At 38.3% G+C, this 17424-nt stretch overlaps 1 protein-coding gene across 1 annotated transcript in view; it reads left to right on the top strand.

The window, feature by feature from the left end:
* The window catches only part of LOC106872639 (isocitrate dehydrogenase [NADP], mitochondrial), a 41227-nt gene that overhangs the window by 294 nt on the left and 23509 nt on the right, over positions 1-17424 (top strand). Inside the window, exon 2 of the mRNA XM_014919699.3 lies at positions 17316-17407. Coding sequence (XP_014775185.2) covers positions 17316-17407 — 92 coding nt within the window. The remainder of the gene's footprint in view (positions 1-17315; positions 17408-17424) is intronic.

Here is a 17424-nt window from a genome sequence, read left to right as displayed (position 1 = left end):
TAATAGGAAAGAAAAAAAGAAAACTAATAGAATCCATGAAAATTTCTTATACATCAAAGCCACAGTGTGAGGAGAAGGAGGAGGGAAAGTGACAGTTATTCCTTTTTGTTATTAATCCACGTGCCCGAAATAAATTTGTTACTAACTGGGAATTGAAACCGGATCGCAGACCTGATTAGTAAATATAAACCTTATATTTCCTCCGGCACTACTCGCTATAACAGTGTTCAAGAATCATTAAAGAAACCATCCGAATAATTTTTCGCTTAATTCGCGAAATAATATATCTTTAAGAAATCCTGGATATCATAATCCCATTAATTCCTGTTACCCTCTTCTGACAATTTAAATCTTGGCGATCTTTCGGTACGATTACCTAAATATCGGCCTTTTGTTCGTTAATTAAAATTTACAGGATATATTTTACATATAATTATAAATTAATACCTAGTATCGCAATTGCCATGAAGAAATACCGCTTCTTTTAGCATCTAACATTGTCGTAGCCTTTTTTTCTTCAATAATAGTTAAAACTCAGTATGTGTGTGTGTGTGTGTGTGTATTTATACTCCTTTTGTATTGTGAAACCGCTACAGTTTCATGCCTCTTCCGCCCGGCTTTTTCTCATAACTTTTTGGAAAATAGGTTTTTTTTTTTTTTTTTAAACGAAATTTTACGTAAATGATTATAGTCATGAAATTTCTTTAGTGGCTCTCTATCGCCCTGATTTTTGTTAACACTAATTTCCGTAACTTCATTTGTATGTGTGAACTCCGTATGTTTGACGCGTTAACCTTGCGTATTTGTTCAAAATATATGTATTTTAAAGAGTTATGAGGAATTGATCAGTAGGGTCAAAATGATAAAAGGTGTCTAACCCCCCTCCCCCCCCCCCAAAAAAATTAATCCTAATGTATTTGTTTTGTTTTTTACACCATCGAAAACACATCTGCGAAATGTTTTGTATAAAAATGAATTATTTCAGTAAAATACAATAAAACAAAAGTTAGGAGGCTCTAAACTGTATATATACCGTATAGAGAATCCTTTACATTCATTTTATTGTGAGATTGTAGTTGTTTTATTAAAATATTGATAAAATATATGTCGATTTATCAGTCCCTTTCCACTCTTAGTATTGATTCAGTAAGACGAAATGAGGTGAATATAACTAAAATTACATAATCTGTGACGAAACGAATGTGCTATTGAAATTCGGAAAAGTACCAGCAAACGGCGCCAGTTAAATTTTTTTTTTTTTCTTTTTTTAAACTTTGATTTAGTTTCTCTTTTTCTTCGTTTTCCTTATTTTATATGCTCTCCCCTTTCGTTCGCAACAACCTAGTGTTCGGTATGCTTTGTCCTTCGCAAACAAGCCCTTATAATGCTGGTGGGGAAGGTACTGAATGCTGTGGAGTGATTTGTGGGGATTAAGTTTGTAAAAATAGTCGGCCAAAATTATTTTGGCCGCGTGCTTCCTCATAGTCTGTTATATTTAAAAAAGAAAAAAAGGTTTCGACCCCTGCTTCATGACATATTTTTCTGTTTCTCAGTATTGTAGATGGAGATAACACCTTTTATAGATAGACAGGCAGACAAATATATAAATAAGCAAGGTGCGTTTACAGATTTATTCGAAATGATTGTACATATTGCTTCCAGGTTTTCTTGATACATGTACACACTAACACAAAACCGGTTTATATATTTCATTTTGTTCCGAAAATCCGCCAAATTTATTTAACATCTAACGAAGATGGGTAGTGATTTTTTTTAAAGGGGGTTTTCTCACGCCTTCCCCGTTACTTTTCGAGTTATTTTGAGCATCATTAATTTAGACTCTGCAAATATATTTAAATCGGAAGCTGATTAGAATTAGTATTAGCAAATTAGTAATTACAGTTGTTGGTAATACTATTTAGTACGATTTTGTCATATTTACCCGTGGATAAGTCGCACCGTTTTATAGAGAATTGATTTATGGATATAAATCGTTTGTTTTTTATGTATATAAATATATTTTGTTTGCAGTTGTAATTATATTTTCTTTTTAGATATATATAAAAGTTTTTTAAATATAAATTTATATTCATAGTTTTTGTATATATAAACTATGAATTTATATTCATAGTTCTTGTATATATTGTTCTTATAAGAATTAAGTTCTTAATTATATATGAAATTATTGTATAGATATAATTCCAATTCTTGGATATAAATAGAATTAGAGGCTGCTGATAGAAATAAATGTGTGTGTACAAAAGGTTTTTTAAAAAATCAGTAGAACCCTTTAAACCTGATCAATTTCTTATCAAAATAAATTCAAACTTTTTTGCTGATTGTGAATTCTTGATGAACTAAAAGTCGGTTTAAAAAAAAATGAAAAAGAAAAGCGTAATCGTATAAGTGCCAAGAATTGTCTGTCCAGCCACCAAACCCTAATTCGTATTGATTTCATTTCCTTGCTTCCAATTTCCGTTTTTGAATGGTTTCTGTATTGTATTATTTCCTTCTTGTGATGAATTTCTTGACTCAGAAATAAAAAAATATCCTTATCGCCTCACTCTTCTGTCTCTTTTTCTCTTATTCACGCATCCGCACTCTTTCAATTGCATTTTCTAGACAGGCAAATTGAAAAGCAACCTATTGAAGAGTCCTCACATGTAATCGACCTGATTATCGGATGTTAATAAACCTCTGGTCACTGTGTGCTTCTCTGCATAATTATAACCAGAATTGGGAAAGACTTCCGCCACCCCACCCCCATTTTCTCCCAAATTTGTTTATTTAAAAAAAATTTCTTTGTTTGCCAAATATCCCCGTTTTCGGATACAGAGGTTCCGGAAAATTGCCAATATTCGGCATTGTGAAATTTTTTCCCAACTTCTTCAATTCTGACTTTTTTCCCCAACCCTAACCCTAAAACTGTAACCAGAAATGTTTTGAAATTTTTGTCCGAATAATAATGCCCTTATTTTTCCGCATATTTAGAAGAACAAAAAAATTCTTTAAAAAATTTTAGAAAAATTTTTGGAAATTTTTTTCAGAATCATAATCTCCGTATTTTTCCGCATATTTTGAAAAAAAAAAAAAAAATTCTGAAAAAAGTTAAAAATGGTGGTGGGGGTGGTAATTTAGAAATGTCGATTTTTGCCAATTTTTTTTGCAGATTCGTATTCTCCGTAGCCGAAAAGGGAGGTTGGGGGGGGGGGATTTTTCTAAGGGTTGTTTTTGGTGGGGAAACGGACGGAAGTCTCCCAGAATTGTTAGTCAATTTTTCTTACAATTCTTTACATTCTGTGTTCTAATCCCATCGATATCAGCTGGTCACCTTTCGCGTGCTTTCAGTGGCGTACTAGTCTGAGTGGAGGGGTTGATCGTATAGACTAACTCCTTTTTACCTAAATTAGAAACTATATAATATAAAATGGACTTCTAGCGTCGTGTAAGCCATGGTGATCAAAACTAAAAAAGAAAATGTAGTTTAGTCTAAGGTCATCTGTGGTTGATCAGGCTTTACTTTCTAGCTCTAATCATGTCCCATTTTCCAAACTGACGTTATTTTAAAACCGTACGATGTCATTTTGGAGTTTTGCCTACTCTTTCTAGTATGTGAATGACCACGAAGAGGTTCTCTCGTTGGCTCTAGCTCAGTAGTTAGTAACACGTACACCTTGTATGTGAAACTGTAGAAGCCTCGACGTATGGGTTGTATCTGATTTAAAATGCATAACCTTGTTACATTGTGTCACGCTAATTCCGCCTGAAGGTGATTACATTGAGGGTACACGTGTTCACGTTTTACTGTCACTTTCAATTTCTCTGACGGTTTTTAGTTAGAGGAACAATTAACTGAACTCTCTCGGTCGGAGTGACCGATATCCATGTAATGTGTTTTTTTGTGGAAAGGTACATCAATGGAATCTAGCTATTCTGTGCTTCTGAAGGACATAAAATACAAATTGAACAGTTTGTCAGACTCTTTTGCTTGTTGCCTGTTAGTAAAGGTTCGGTTCAAGCCCGTCATAGATATACGTTCCTATATAAGCGGTTAAGCTCGTCTCGTCTTCCTCATTAGGCGGTAACAAGCTGGAGATAGCTAATGCAACATCAAAGTGGATGCTTAATTAAACTAATATCGTCCAGAAGTAAAATTTGTTCAGTTAAAAACTACGGGTTATTCTCAAGTGGATTTGATTACCTATATTCTGCTTTCTTTAAGTAATAATTTCAAAATTCTGACACGAAGCCAGCAATTTTAGTCGGTGGGCGGTAAGTCGACTGCATCGACCCTGAAAGGCCCTGGGTGGAATTTGAATTCAGAGGGTAAAAAGCCGTACGAAATACTGCTAAATATTTTGTCTGATTCGTTGAAAATTCCGCCAGCAGTTTCAATGTATGGGTGGGTGGGGGTCGTCGTTTACATTGACGGAATTTCGGATCATCGACCTCGGTGCTCAGCTGATGCTTATTTAATCGACCCAGAAAGGATGAAAGGCTAAGTCGACCTCGGCGGAATTTGAGCAGAACGTAAAGAGCCGGAATATATGCCATTAAGCATAATGTGTCAGTTATTGACTCTGAATTTTCGAGTGTGGTCTTTTTTCACGAGACACATTGCGTTAATATCTTCGAAAAAGGCGTGAAACTCACGTTTTTTATCATTGACGAACTCAAATGAGTTCGCTTTTGTTTCAATTTTGCCAGCAAAAAATTTGTAATTTCGCATTTGAAACCTTCCAATGACAATTTCTTTTTTGAAAAATATTGTGTAGAAATTAAGATAGACAAAGATAGTGATTAAATATATATAAATAGTTAATACTTTTGAATTTGCAAACTTAATCGGTTCCTTATTTTCCTAAGCACGGATACTAATTATGCACTTGTAGTTTCCCTCTCCCCAACCGGTTGATGCGGTCGCTCGACCTGCTAGACAGATGCCAAATAAAACCTTTATCGCCTTTTAAAATAAAATACGTGTAAAGCAGATAAATTGGAGCTAGAATGCCTTTCATCATAGGGCTATTCAGTTTAAACTTACCTTGACCCAACGATAACCACTGACAAGAATATTTTTAACCAGTAGTAACCAAATGCTTTGTAAAATACACATTAGGTTAGTGGACCAAAGCACTTTCTATTTTCTCCCCTCTTTCTCGTGGTCGTGTCACCTCCGAAAAGAAGTAAAGGAATATCTCTAGCATTGCTGGGTATTCTCAGCGGCAACGCCATCTCGGTCATTACCCCGAGGCGCGGCTGAGTACACCTTTTGTTCCAAGGTGTGTCGTCCGTCGCCCCTTCCTCCTCCATTTGGTACTGCCTTACCCCATTCTTTTTTACTGTTTCTTTGTATTTGAATATTATAATTTAAAATGTGATCTGTTGTGTAATTTGATTGCAGAAATAAAGCGGGGTTTGTTTGTTTTTTTATTATTTAAAAAATTCATTGAAGTGGTGTTGAATTAAAATCCGTCGCTGGGAGCTTTTAAGATGTTTTTGTGGGAGTGGTGGAGTCTGTGATGACTGAAGGGGACTATCGAATGGTCTTAAAACAGCAGGATGAGACTGGGGAAAAGTAGAAAAAATAAATTTGAAGAGCCTTTCAATTGTAAGACTGGGAGAAAGGGGACGCATATATGTAGGGTTGTCATAGGGCTTCTGAATACCCTGGCGCCAGCTCTTTGTTTTCGTGATATTTGAGCAAAATTGTGCTGAAGTCTAGTCTTTTCATCTTTAAATATACTCCTCTACTGATTTACAGCAAACATGCTGACGTTCGTTAGACTGCATTTCAAAGCGATATCCTGAAACTTGCTGTGGTTAATTATTGGCCTTGCATTCCTTATATTACACGCCTTAAAAAAAAAATAACCACATGAAACGTTACACCGAATATTATTTAAACATTTTAGTCATCAATCAACCCATTTATTCATACGATGACATTTTCCCTTTCTTTTTGGTGGTGACATGACTGACTTCTTCCGCATTTTTAGTCCGTTTTATTTTCTTTAGAATATGTGCCGGCTTGCCCCATCCGACAGCTTGTATTTGTGCGTGAGAGTTGGGTCAATGAAATTGTTCTTCTAACTGTTGTTTAATAGGCCTTTTAACAAAGGTAAACCAGTCAGCCTTCTCTATCTTTTCGTGATGTGCTTCCTATTTATTTTTAATACGGTGAGGTTTGATTGAAACCCGTTCAATACCAAAACGCCTGAGACCACCCTTGGTTGTATAATAAATTCCAGTTTTGAATTGAATTACTTTAAAACTTTCCACTAAAATTCCATGTCAGTTATGTTCCAAACATCTTAATATCGAGTCCTTTTACTGAGTTCATTACCTTCAAAACCGATTGGAACAAAGGCAGTGTACCTTTACATATATAGTAACAAAAGGATTAAAGATTTGGCTGTTATTTCTAGCAGTTGATGAAATCAACTAGATTCGCAGGTTCTAACACGATATATTGTGTTGGGCCTTCGTATATTTCTGTTTTATGAAGACAGAAAAATGAACCTCACATCACCTTCCTAGGCAGGGCTAACGAAGACGTGTCTGACGTGGTCGCTCAACATGCTAGAGTTAGCAGCCAAATCTCTCCTAAACTACAATCATAAAAAGGGCATATTGCACAATGCCTATCGTGCGAGATACATGGAGGTTTTTCCCTTTAAGGAATGAAATAGTAACAGCTGGAATACTTTTGAGTATATATCTGCTCGATCAGTCAGTTATGACCCAAGTTTGTTTATTTTCTTTGTGAAGACGGGGTATCGATTACCGCTCGGTCCCTTATAAAGCTAGACAGACTGATAAAGCAACGAGTGCGTCTGTGCTTAAAACTGTTATATAATCCGCATGCGTCTCTTTCTCCCCACCCCGCACGTGTCGTGTGGATGTGTGTATACATTATTTTCGAAACTATTTTTATTTTGAATCTTGTCATTGAAGACGTCTAATTAAAAAAATAAATTGGCGGTTACTCTCTAATTTCCGATATATTTAAACTGAAATTTCTGGATCGGATACCTCTAGCTACGTGTCGGGTACGTGTTTGGAGAGAATGGTAATGTTCGCTGATGTACACGTGTAAGTAAGCTGACTGCTTCAATAGTTGCATGCATGTATGGATGGATGTAGCTGGTTCTTCTCACCGACTCAACTCGGTTACCATTCTTCACGTTTGTTCAAGCGACAATTTTCAAAGATCGTTGGTTTACTCCGAGTGACGGAGGTTGTTGGGGAGTATTAATTGCATAATACCCTCGATGTATCTTCCCCCCCCCCCACACACACACCCCGCATACTTTTTCTCCCTATTATGGGGGCAGTGTGCTATATATAGATAAAAGTTCTGCATTGGATACCTCTGATTCTGTGTGTCCCCGGTCATAGTGACCGATGTTTTCTCATCCATAAATCGCTTGGTCCCTCTTTGCAAGTATATTTAACTTCATGTAGATGCATTACTGCTCTTTCAGGGTGTTCTTCTTTTTCGGATACATGATCCACTGACTAATATATATGTATATGTATATATATATATATATATATATATATATGGTTGTGTGGTAAGATACTTGCTTCCCAACCACATAGTTCCGGGTTCAGTCCCACTGCGTGGCATCTTGGGCAGGTGTCTTCCATAGCTTTGTGTGGATTTGGTTGACGGAAAATGAAAGAAACCCGTCGTGTGTGTGTGTGTATATATATATATATATATATAAACATACATACACACACACATACGCGATAGGCTTCTTTCATTTGTGTATTATATGACTGTCCACCACCATCGCTTGATAACCGATGTTGGTGTGTTTACCTCCCCGTAACTTAGTGACTCAGCAAAAACCCGATAGAATAAGTACTAGGCTTACAAAGACTAAGTCCTGAGGTCGATTTGTTCGACTAAAGGCAGTGCTCCAGCATTGAAATATCTGATTTATGATATATATAATGTGTGTGTGTGTGTTGGAGAGACAAATGTGCAGGCGAGACTGTATTCTCTCAGTATCGTATTCCGTTCTGCATTGCTATAAGTCAGGTTCTTTTTTTACATATTCCTTTCAACATGTAAACTGAATCTTAGGTACTCTATGATGTTCATTAAACTCTTCTTCCCCCACTTTCGTCTGTTTCTGTCTTGATTTTTTTATTTAACCTTCTCACCTGCCTACTTTCAATGTATGTTTAATCAAATGAATTAATCCTCCCGTCACCAGCGAGGTCAGAAAGACTGCTTGATAGCTCGAAATAGCAGCCTAGTCTTCCTCAACTCCCTTCGTACGAAGACTAAAACTCTTATGTGATCTTAATAACACCGTATCTGAAAAAAAAAAAAGTCTGGGATGGTCACGGTTTAACTGTCATCAGAGCTGACCGAGGGCTATTCAACGGAAACCTGCTTGCTGCTTTTGTTCACCTATGTCGGCTGTGACATCTCGTTTGTGTTAGCTGGTGGTGGTGGATGGGAATGGACTTACTAATACAACACTTACTCTCCCCTTCTCCTACTTCATTCATCATATTCCCTCTTGCTTCTCGCCTCCATCGCATTTATGTATGTATGTGTGTGTGTGTGTGTATATATATATATATATATATATTTATTCAGGCGTAGGAGTGGCTGTGTGGTAAGTAGCTTGCTTACCAACCACATGGTCCCGGGTTCAGTCCCACTGAGTGCATCTTGGGCAAGTGTCTTATACTGTGACCTCGGGCCGACCAAAGCCTTGTGAGTGGATTTGGTAGACGGAAACTGAAAGAAGCCCGTCGTATATATGTGTGTGTTTGTGTGTCTGTGTTTGTCCTCCCCAACATCGCTTGACAACCGATGCTGGTGTGTTTATGTCCCCGTAACTTAGCGGTTCGGCAAAAGTTACCGATAGAATAAGTACTAGGCTTCTAAAGAATAAGTCCTGGGGTCGATTTGCTCGACTAAAGGCGGTGCTCCAGCATGGCCACAGTCAAAAGACTAAAACAAGTAAAAGAGTAAAAAGAGTGTGTGTGTGTATATATATATATATATACATATATATATATATATATATATGACACACAACCTCATTAAACTCATCTCCTCACCACTCTTCATGATTGCTTTCAATAACCTTCCGTCAGAAGGACATTTATAAATATTTCATCTTGCTTTATTCTATTTTTATCTTTCCTCTCAAGATTTTCTTCCACATAGCTGAGCTAATATGAATTCCTGTCTACAGATATCTACAGGCTAACAGTTTATTAGTTGATGTTTTTGTCTAACGCAGGTGTGTGTGTGTGTAAACAAACAGTTGTGCCATGTTGCATTTTTTTTTTCTTCCCAGCTGTTGTTGTCTTTGGGCTTTGATTTTCTCAGTTAAAATCTGTGAAGAACTCTTACTATCAAATGGATGGGTGGACCCATGGCCCCTTTTTCCAGAGCCCCGGAAAGAAGTGATCCTCGAACGAGAATCCTACTCCTGAATGCTTTTTACCTCAGTGAACTCTGTTCAATATTCAAAGACTTGGCAATGGATTAAGACTGCTACTTCACAACCACATGGTTCTGGGTTCAGTCCCACTGTGTGGCACCTTGGACAAGTCGCCGATCAAGGCATTGTAAATATAGTGGGTAGACAAACCGAAAGAAGTCTGTTCCCCACCAACTGGTGTTGGTGTGTTATCATTTCTTATGACCTAGCAGTTTGGCAAAAGAGACCAATAGAATAAATACCAGGCTTGTATATTAAAAAGTATTGATCAATTCCTTTGACTAAAATTCCACAAGGTGGTGCCCCAGCATGGCCACAGTCTAATGACTGACACAAGATCAGGTATAAGTACTACAAGGTATCTTGTTTCAAGCTCTACTAATTCTGCCAACCTGCCATTCTTGCTCTGGTGCTTTATGTAATGACCTTGAAAGGGTGAATGCTAAAGAAAGTTATCCTGGAGAATTTGGCACAGATCTGTTGAACCAATATCACAATTCTTTTTGTTTTGTGCTTTTTTTCAGTCTCCCATTTGACCTGTAAAGGAATTTCATACACACTAGTATTTAAATGCATGTTTATGTGCAAATGTGTACCTATTTGTATGCACACACATGTACATCTACCAGGAGTTGATAAAAACAGTTAACGGAAACTAAAGTGGAAGATATTTATGCAAATATTTACTAAATAAAAAAACAGGCACTCCCAACCACATGGTTCTGGGTTCAGTCCCACCCACTGCATGACACCTTGGGCAAGGGCCTTCTGTAGCCTCAGGGCCTTGAGTGAAAATTGAAAGAAGCCTGTCATGTGTGTGTGTGTGTGTGTACATGTTATATATGTGGTACTCCGTCGGTTATGTCGACGAGAGTTCCAGTTGATCTGATTAACATGCAAGTGGCTGAGCACTCCACAGACACGTATACCCTTAATGTAGTTCTCGGGGGAGATTCACCATGACAAAGCTGGCCCTTTTGAAATACAGGTACAACAGAAACTGGAAGAAAGAGTGAGAGAAAGTTGTGGTGAAAGAGTACAGCAAGGTTTGCCACCATCACTTGACAGCAGTTCAGCAAAAGAGACTGATAGAATAAGTACTAGGTTTACTAAGCATAAATTCTGGGGTTGATTTCAACTAAAAACCCTTTATGGTGGTGCTCCAGCATGGCTGCAGTCAAATGACTGAAACAAGTAAGAGTAAGTGTGGCTGTGGTGAAGAAGCTTTCTTCCTGACTATGTGGTCTTAGGTTCAGTCCCGTTGTACAGCACCTTGGGTAAGTGGATGTGGTAAACACAGAAACTGAACAAAGCCCATGCTGTGGGTCTATCCTTGTGATGGTTGTAAAGGAGCATCACTGTCATACAATCAAGCTTGTTTTTCAGTCTTCCATGGAAAAAAAGTCAAGCTATGGGGAAAATATTGCTTGGAAGCCAGTGAGATTTGGCAAAAGGAAGAGCGTCTGGCTAAAGGAAAATCCGGGGTGGGGTGCAAAATGTTTATAGTAAAGGACTGGCTGTGTGGTAAGAGGTTGACTTGACACCCATATAGGAAAGGGTTCAGTCCCACTGCATGGCATCTTGGGCTAATGTCTTCTATAGCCTCAGGTTGATCAAAGCCTTAGTGGATTTGGTAGAGGGAAACTGAAAGAAGCCTGTCATATGTATCTGTGTTTATAGCCCTCTAACTTAGCAGTTCAGCAAAAGACACCAACTGAATAAGTACTGGGCTTTAAAAAACATTGGACTGGGGTCAGTTTGTATAAGTAAAATTCTTCAAGGTGGTGCCCCTGCATGGTCACAGTCTGATGACCAAGCCAAGATATTCCACTGGTATTTTTGAAAGTACAGACCAACAAATCAATGTCAACAAGGAACATAAATATTACATTGCCGTTTTGCTCAAACAGCAACAAATAAAACCAGGGAATATCAAGTCTCTCACACACACACACACACACAACTGGGGTTCCTTGTTTTTGTCAACCACATTCACTCATTTTGGTTGACTTGAGGCTTCAGAAGACAGTTGCTGCCAGACTACCACAAAGATGTTCCCTTGTTTGGTTATCATCTTCCATGCTGGCATAGGTTAGACAGCTTGATGGGAATAGGCAAGGCTAGGGGTCATACCAGGTTCATGGTCTGTTTTTGCTTGGTTTCTATGGCCGGATGCCCTTCATAACACCTACCACATTACCATGTGTACTGGGTACTTTTTATGTGGCACCGGTGCTTTTTGCATGGCACTTTGGTTGTAGGATCGCGATTCGATTGTGGTGGGCCGATTTTCTCATACAGCAATGCACCACATATCTTTGCCCTGTCATCTCCGTAATAAGGTTTGGCATTTTGAGATCAACCTCCAATACTTTGCTCCATGTCTTCTTGGGTCTCCCTCTTTCACAACTTGCAGGGAATGTTTATATAAGAAATATAAACAGAAGTTGATTGATCCATTTTACATAAATCCTTAAATTCTGGTTACAAGTTATAGTACATATATAAGTAGTTGGGTTCAGCATATTATCCTCCATTTTCTAATTGTTACACAAATTTTGGGTAAAACCTCCACTTTTACCCGCTCCCATTGATTGCACCTAGTATAGCACTAGTGTAGCAATAATTGGGTATCCTCCCAGCAGTATACTGAATAGATACTATCCCTTAGTGGGTTGAACCCCCAACCCCGAAATCTCTCACGTTATATATATATATATATATATATATATATATATATATATATATATATATATGGGTATTTACATCTTGCCTGTTGATGTTGGTTACAAAAACCTTCGTTTATTCTGCGGTACAATTATGACATTATTTATTGGTGTTTGTTATATTAATGATATTGATATTCATGTTACAAGATTTTCATCAATGTTTTAATTTATCTATGAAGAAATATTACACACTTAGCAGTTTCTATGGTGTGCGGGTCTGTGTGTGTGTGTGTTGAAGTAGGGGATAAGTAAGTAGGCAGAACTAAGCACTGAGGACCTTGCTAGTCACTTCAATGATAAAATTTATCTCTTTAGTATTTGACTTTGCATATTATGAGACTCACTTGAGCTTGTCTTGTGCCTCATTTAAGTACGTGGTGGTGGTGATGGGGGAATTTAAGGGTGTGAGATTGAAGGTTTCTTCAGATTAGTTGACCCTGAAGTGGATATTATTTCAGGAGTGTTAAGCAGTACTGCTACTGTATAGAGAAATGCACTGCTTGAACTCTAAGACACCATGACCCAGGTCAATCTAGAGCTGAAACTTCCATACTCCCACCCCTTTTTTTTTTGTTTGTTTTTTTTCTATGTAATCTATCTTCATAAACTGTTTAATGGATGTTTCGGGAAATATTGTTAGTGTATAATAACTTATTGAATTTCTCTTGCTTTATGCTATCTAAATAGTCGATATTCGGAAAAATGATTCATTTACAGTTTATTGAAGTTAAGAGAATGCCTGACTAAAATAATAAATGGTGTGGGGAGGATTTTGTGTGTATCTGTGTTGTGCATATGGCACCCATGCTAGTGGCATGTAAGGAGCACCACTCATTACACTCTTGGAGTGGTTGGCATTAGGATGGTCTTCTAACTGTAGAAACGAAGCCAAATCTGATTGAAATCTGGTGCTGCACTCCAGCTTACCAATTCCAGTCAGACCGTCTGACCTATGCCAGCATAGAAAAAGCACGTTAAAGATGTATGTGTGTGTATATATATATGCATATATATATTTATATATAAAATGATATATATATATATATATACATATATATATATATATAGGTGCAGGAGTGGCTATGTGGTAAGTAGCTTGCTTACCAACCACATGGTTCCGGGTTCAGTCTCACTGCATGGCACCTTGGGCAAGTGTCTTCTATGACCTTGGGCCGACCAAAGCCTTGCGAGTGGATTTGGTAGACGGAAACTGAAAGAAGCCCGTCGTATAAGTATATATATATATGTATGTGTGCATATGTTCATGTGTCTGTGTTTGCCCCCCCCCCCACCATTGCTTGACAACCAATGCTGGTGTGTTTACGTCCCCGTAACTTAGCGGTTCAGCAAAAGGTGTCTGATAGAATAAGTCCTGGGGTCGATTTGCTCAACTAAAGGTGGTGCCCCAACATGGCTGCAGTCAAATGACTGAAACAAGTAAATGAATGAGTATATTTATATTTGATTGGACACCACACATTCATTTTCAAGTAAGCATATATATATATACACATATATATATATATATATACACACACACACACACACACACACACACACACACACACACACACACACACACACACACACACACACGAGAAAAGAGCATGGGTTTAATTTAACACATGACGCCATGCTGCAGATTCAACCAGAAGACTCACCTGATAGGGTGAGCATGTAGCAAATGCAAAGTTAGACAAGTAGCAATTAGATGGTGGGAGTTTAACACAATTGACATTAAAGCCTTAACCCATGTGGTTTATTTGTCACATGTTGGACTTGCCTGGTCATACCTATGATATTTCAATATCATATGCTTTAATGTATGCATGTTGTTAAATGCTAATAGGGCTGGTGGTTTGGCTAAGGGAGGTCCCCTTTGAAAGACAAAAGGTATACTCAAAGCTAGGTGAGATGAAATTGCACCAGAAGTGAATAACAACAGGTATCAATAGTTTGTAGTTTTTATTGCTCGTTAACATCATGTACCCCCTGCCTCCACTTTTCAAAATTGCCAGCTTGAGATGTATCTAGGGTGTACCAAAAGTTTCAATTTCTATGTTAAATTCAAATTACGATGAACGTAAACAAACAAACGAAGTTTGCTTTTAGAGGCGTTGAGATGTCTTAGAAAGTTGAAGAAGTGATTTTTTTAAAAAATTCTCAAATGCAGGATAATGCTAATAATATAGCCTGAACAGGATAAACTACCCCTATTTTGCAGAAAAAAGTGTAGGCGGCTAGCTATGAGACTTGAACTACCTCTGTGATTACGCGTCGCGGTGCTCTTAGACTGATTAAGCTAAACTACCCACCACAAGTTTTTCTGCAAATTTAAGATGTATAGTAATCGTGCTTTATGAGATGCTATCATATGTTAAATTCAAATTACGATAAACGTAAACAATAAATGCATGTCATTTTTCATGTGATGTAGTGGTGTTGCAAAATTTGATTTGTGCATATTAATTTCCACTCTGTCCTAATATTAACAAAATTTCATGCATTTATTTGCAGAGTTTTAAAAATTGATAAAAATTGATATTGATAAGGCTTACATTATTGAACTAAGGATGCTATAATGTGATGCATAAGCATTCAGCTCTGAGTGTACTGTTCATTAAAGCAGAAACAGCTGTAAGCTAAGGAATTTGTTTACTTAACTCCTGTTTCCTTAATATTATGTCCTGTACTCAGCATGGCTCAGTGGTTAGGGCGTCGGGCTTATGATCGTGAGGTTGTGAGTTCGAATCCTGGACCGGGCTGCATGTTGTGTTCTTGAGCAAGACACTTTTTCACATTGCTCCAGTTCACTCAGCTGTAGAAATGAGTTGTGACGTCACAGGTACCAAGCTGTATAAGCCTATTCCTTTCCCTTGGATAACACTGATGGCATGGAGAGGGGAGGTCGGTATGCATGGGCGACTGCTAGTCTCCCATAAAAATAAAAAAACAACCTTGCCCGGACTTGTACCTGGGAGGGTAACTTTCTAGGTGCAATCCCAGGGTCAGTCATGACCAACAGGGGTCTCAGCAACTCCGCCAACATTTTATTCTCAATCGTGTGTATTGAGTTCTAACAACAGGTTATTAGTATTACTGTGCCCAATTAAAATCATGAAACTTGTCTTGTTTCTATACACACATGCATCGTCTCCAATGGGAAAGTCCATTATCCTTGACTGCAGCATTTATTTCAGCCTGGTACTTTTATTGATTTCCTTTTGTCAAATGGCAAAGCCTACTCTGGTGTAAAAGAGACCTATTTCATTACCTGTATACCAATTGGTACTTTTGCTCAATGGACACAGATGCACATTCACATCATATTTGCACAGGTGTAGCCATGTGATTAAGAAGCTTGCTTCTCGACTATGTGGTCTTGGTTTCAGACCCACTGTGTGGTACCTGGGGCAAGTATCTTCTGTTATGTCATGTGAGTTTGGCCAATGGAAACTGAAAGAAGCCTCTGTGTGTGTGTGTGTACCATCGTAAAGTGAAGGAACATGGCTCAGTGGTTAGTGTCAGGCTTGCAATCAGACAGGGAGTTCAATTCCTGGATCAGGCTGTATTGTTCTTGGGCAAGACACTTTTTCATGTTGCTCCAGTTCATTCGTCTGTAGAAATGAGTTGCAGTATCAATGGTACCAAGTTGTATTAGACTTTACCTTTCCCTTAGATAACATCAGTGGCATGGCATGTATGGGCGACTGCTGGTCTTCCATAAACAACCTTGCCTGGACTTGTACCTCAGAGGGGAACTTTTTAGATGCAATCCCATGACCATTTGTGACTGAAGTGGGCCTTACCCCTGTCTAGGCTTTACACGGTGGTTGTAAATGAGCATCTCTGTCATACAAGCAGTGTCGTTCATGTTCAGTATTGTGAAAACATGTTTGGCAGTGGGGTGATTATTACCTTGTATGATGGTTGGCAACAGGAAGGGCAGTTGACCATTTAAAATCTGCCTCAATAAAACTCTTCACCCCATTACAAGCATGGAAAAGTGGGTGTTTAAAAAAATATATAGGCATGGCTGTGTGGTAAGGAGCTTGCTTCCCAACCTCTGGATTCTAGGTTCAATCCCACTGTGGCAAGTATCTTCTACTAGAGCCTTGTGCCAACCAAAGCCTTGAGTGGATTTGGTAGACGGAAACTGAAAAGAAGCCTATTGTGTGTGCGTGGCAACTGGTGTTGGTGTGTTCACATCCCTGTAACTTAGCAGTTGGGCAAGAGAGCCTGATAAAATATGTACTGGGCTTAAGTTCTGGGGTCGATTTGTTTGACTAAAGTCCTTCGTGGTGGTGCTCCAGCATGGCCACAGTCAAAAGAATACCCTTGGATGGCTTAGTGGATAGGGTGTTGCACTCACAATTGCTAGGCTTGTGGGTTCAGTTCCCAGACTGGGCAGCGTGTTGTGTTCTTTAGCAAAACTCTCATTTCGTGTTGCTCTGGTGTTGTGTAGGGACCAGCATATTTCAAAGAACGGACCCAGTCCTTCCTCTGTATGTCACAAAAGAGGTTGAGGTAGGATTTGCACTCCAACCTAATAGAACCCTCGCAAGTAACAACTACCCAAACAAACCCATGGGTTAGAGGGCTGTTGCTTGAGTGGTGCAATGGTGTCATCCGCCATGAGTAGTAGGGAATTGTGTATCGCCAAGAAATGATGGATGCAGCAATGTACTCTGCCGGCCCCTGTTCAACATGTTACAAAAATACATGAGAAGGAAGGTGGTATTCCATTTATAAAATAAATATAATTACAACTAGGTTTCAAATTTTGGCACAAAGCCAGCAATTTCAGGATAAGGAGTAAGTCTGTTACATTGAGCTGACCCCTTCTCCCAAATGTTCAACTGATATTTATTTTATCAACCCCAAAAGAATGAAAGGCACTGTTGTCCCCAACTTGGCTGCAGTTTAATGACAAACAGCTAAATGATAAAACTAGATCTGGATATAAAGAATTAAAAAGAATTTAAATATTTTTTTTTACAATTCTCTTTCTCTCCTTTTTTTTTTTTTTGATTTTGTTATGCCAGACTTCTCCATGTCTGTCTTTTTTTTAATTTTTCCTTTTGTTTCTTTTGTTTTGCTTCAGATGCAAAGAAAAGAATTGAAGTGGCTAACCCCGTGGTGGAGTTGGATGGTGATGAAATGACCAGAATCATTTGGGAAAAGATAAAGGAGAGGGTAAGTTGGTCTTTGCG

The sequence above is a fragment of the Octopus bimaculoides genome, chromosome 25 (genome assembly GCF_046866305.1).
Source record: "Octopus bimaculoides isolate indiv1 chromosome 25, ASM4686630v1, whole genome shotgun sequence".
Taxonomy (NCBI): Eukaryota; Metazoa; Mollusca; class Cephalopoda; order Octopoda; family Octopodidae; genus Octopus; species Octopus bimaculoides.
This window is presented reverse-complemented; position numbering and strand designations above follow the sequence as displayed.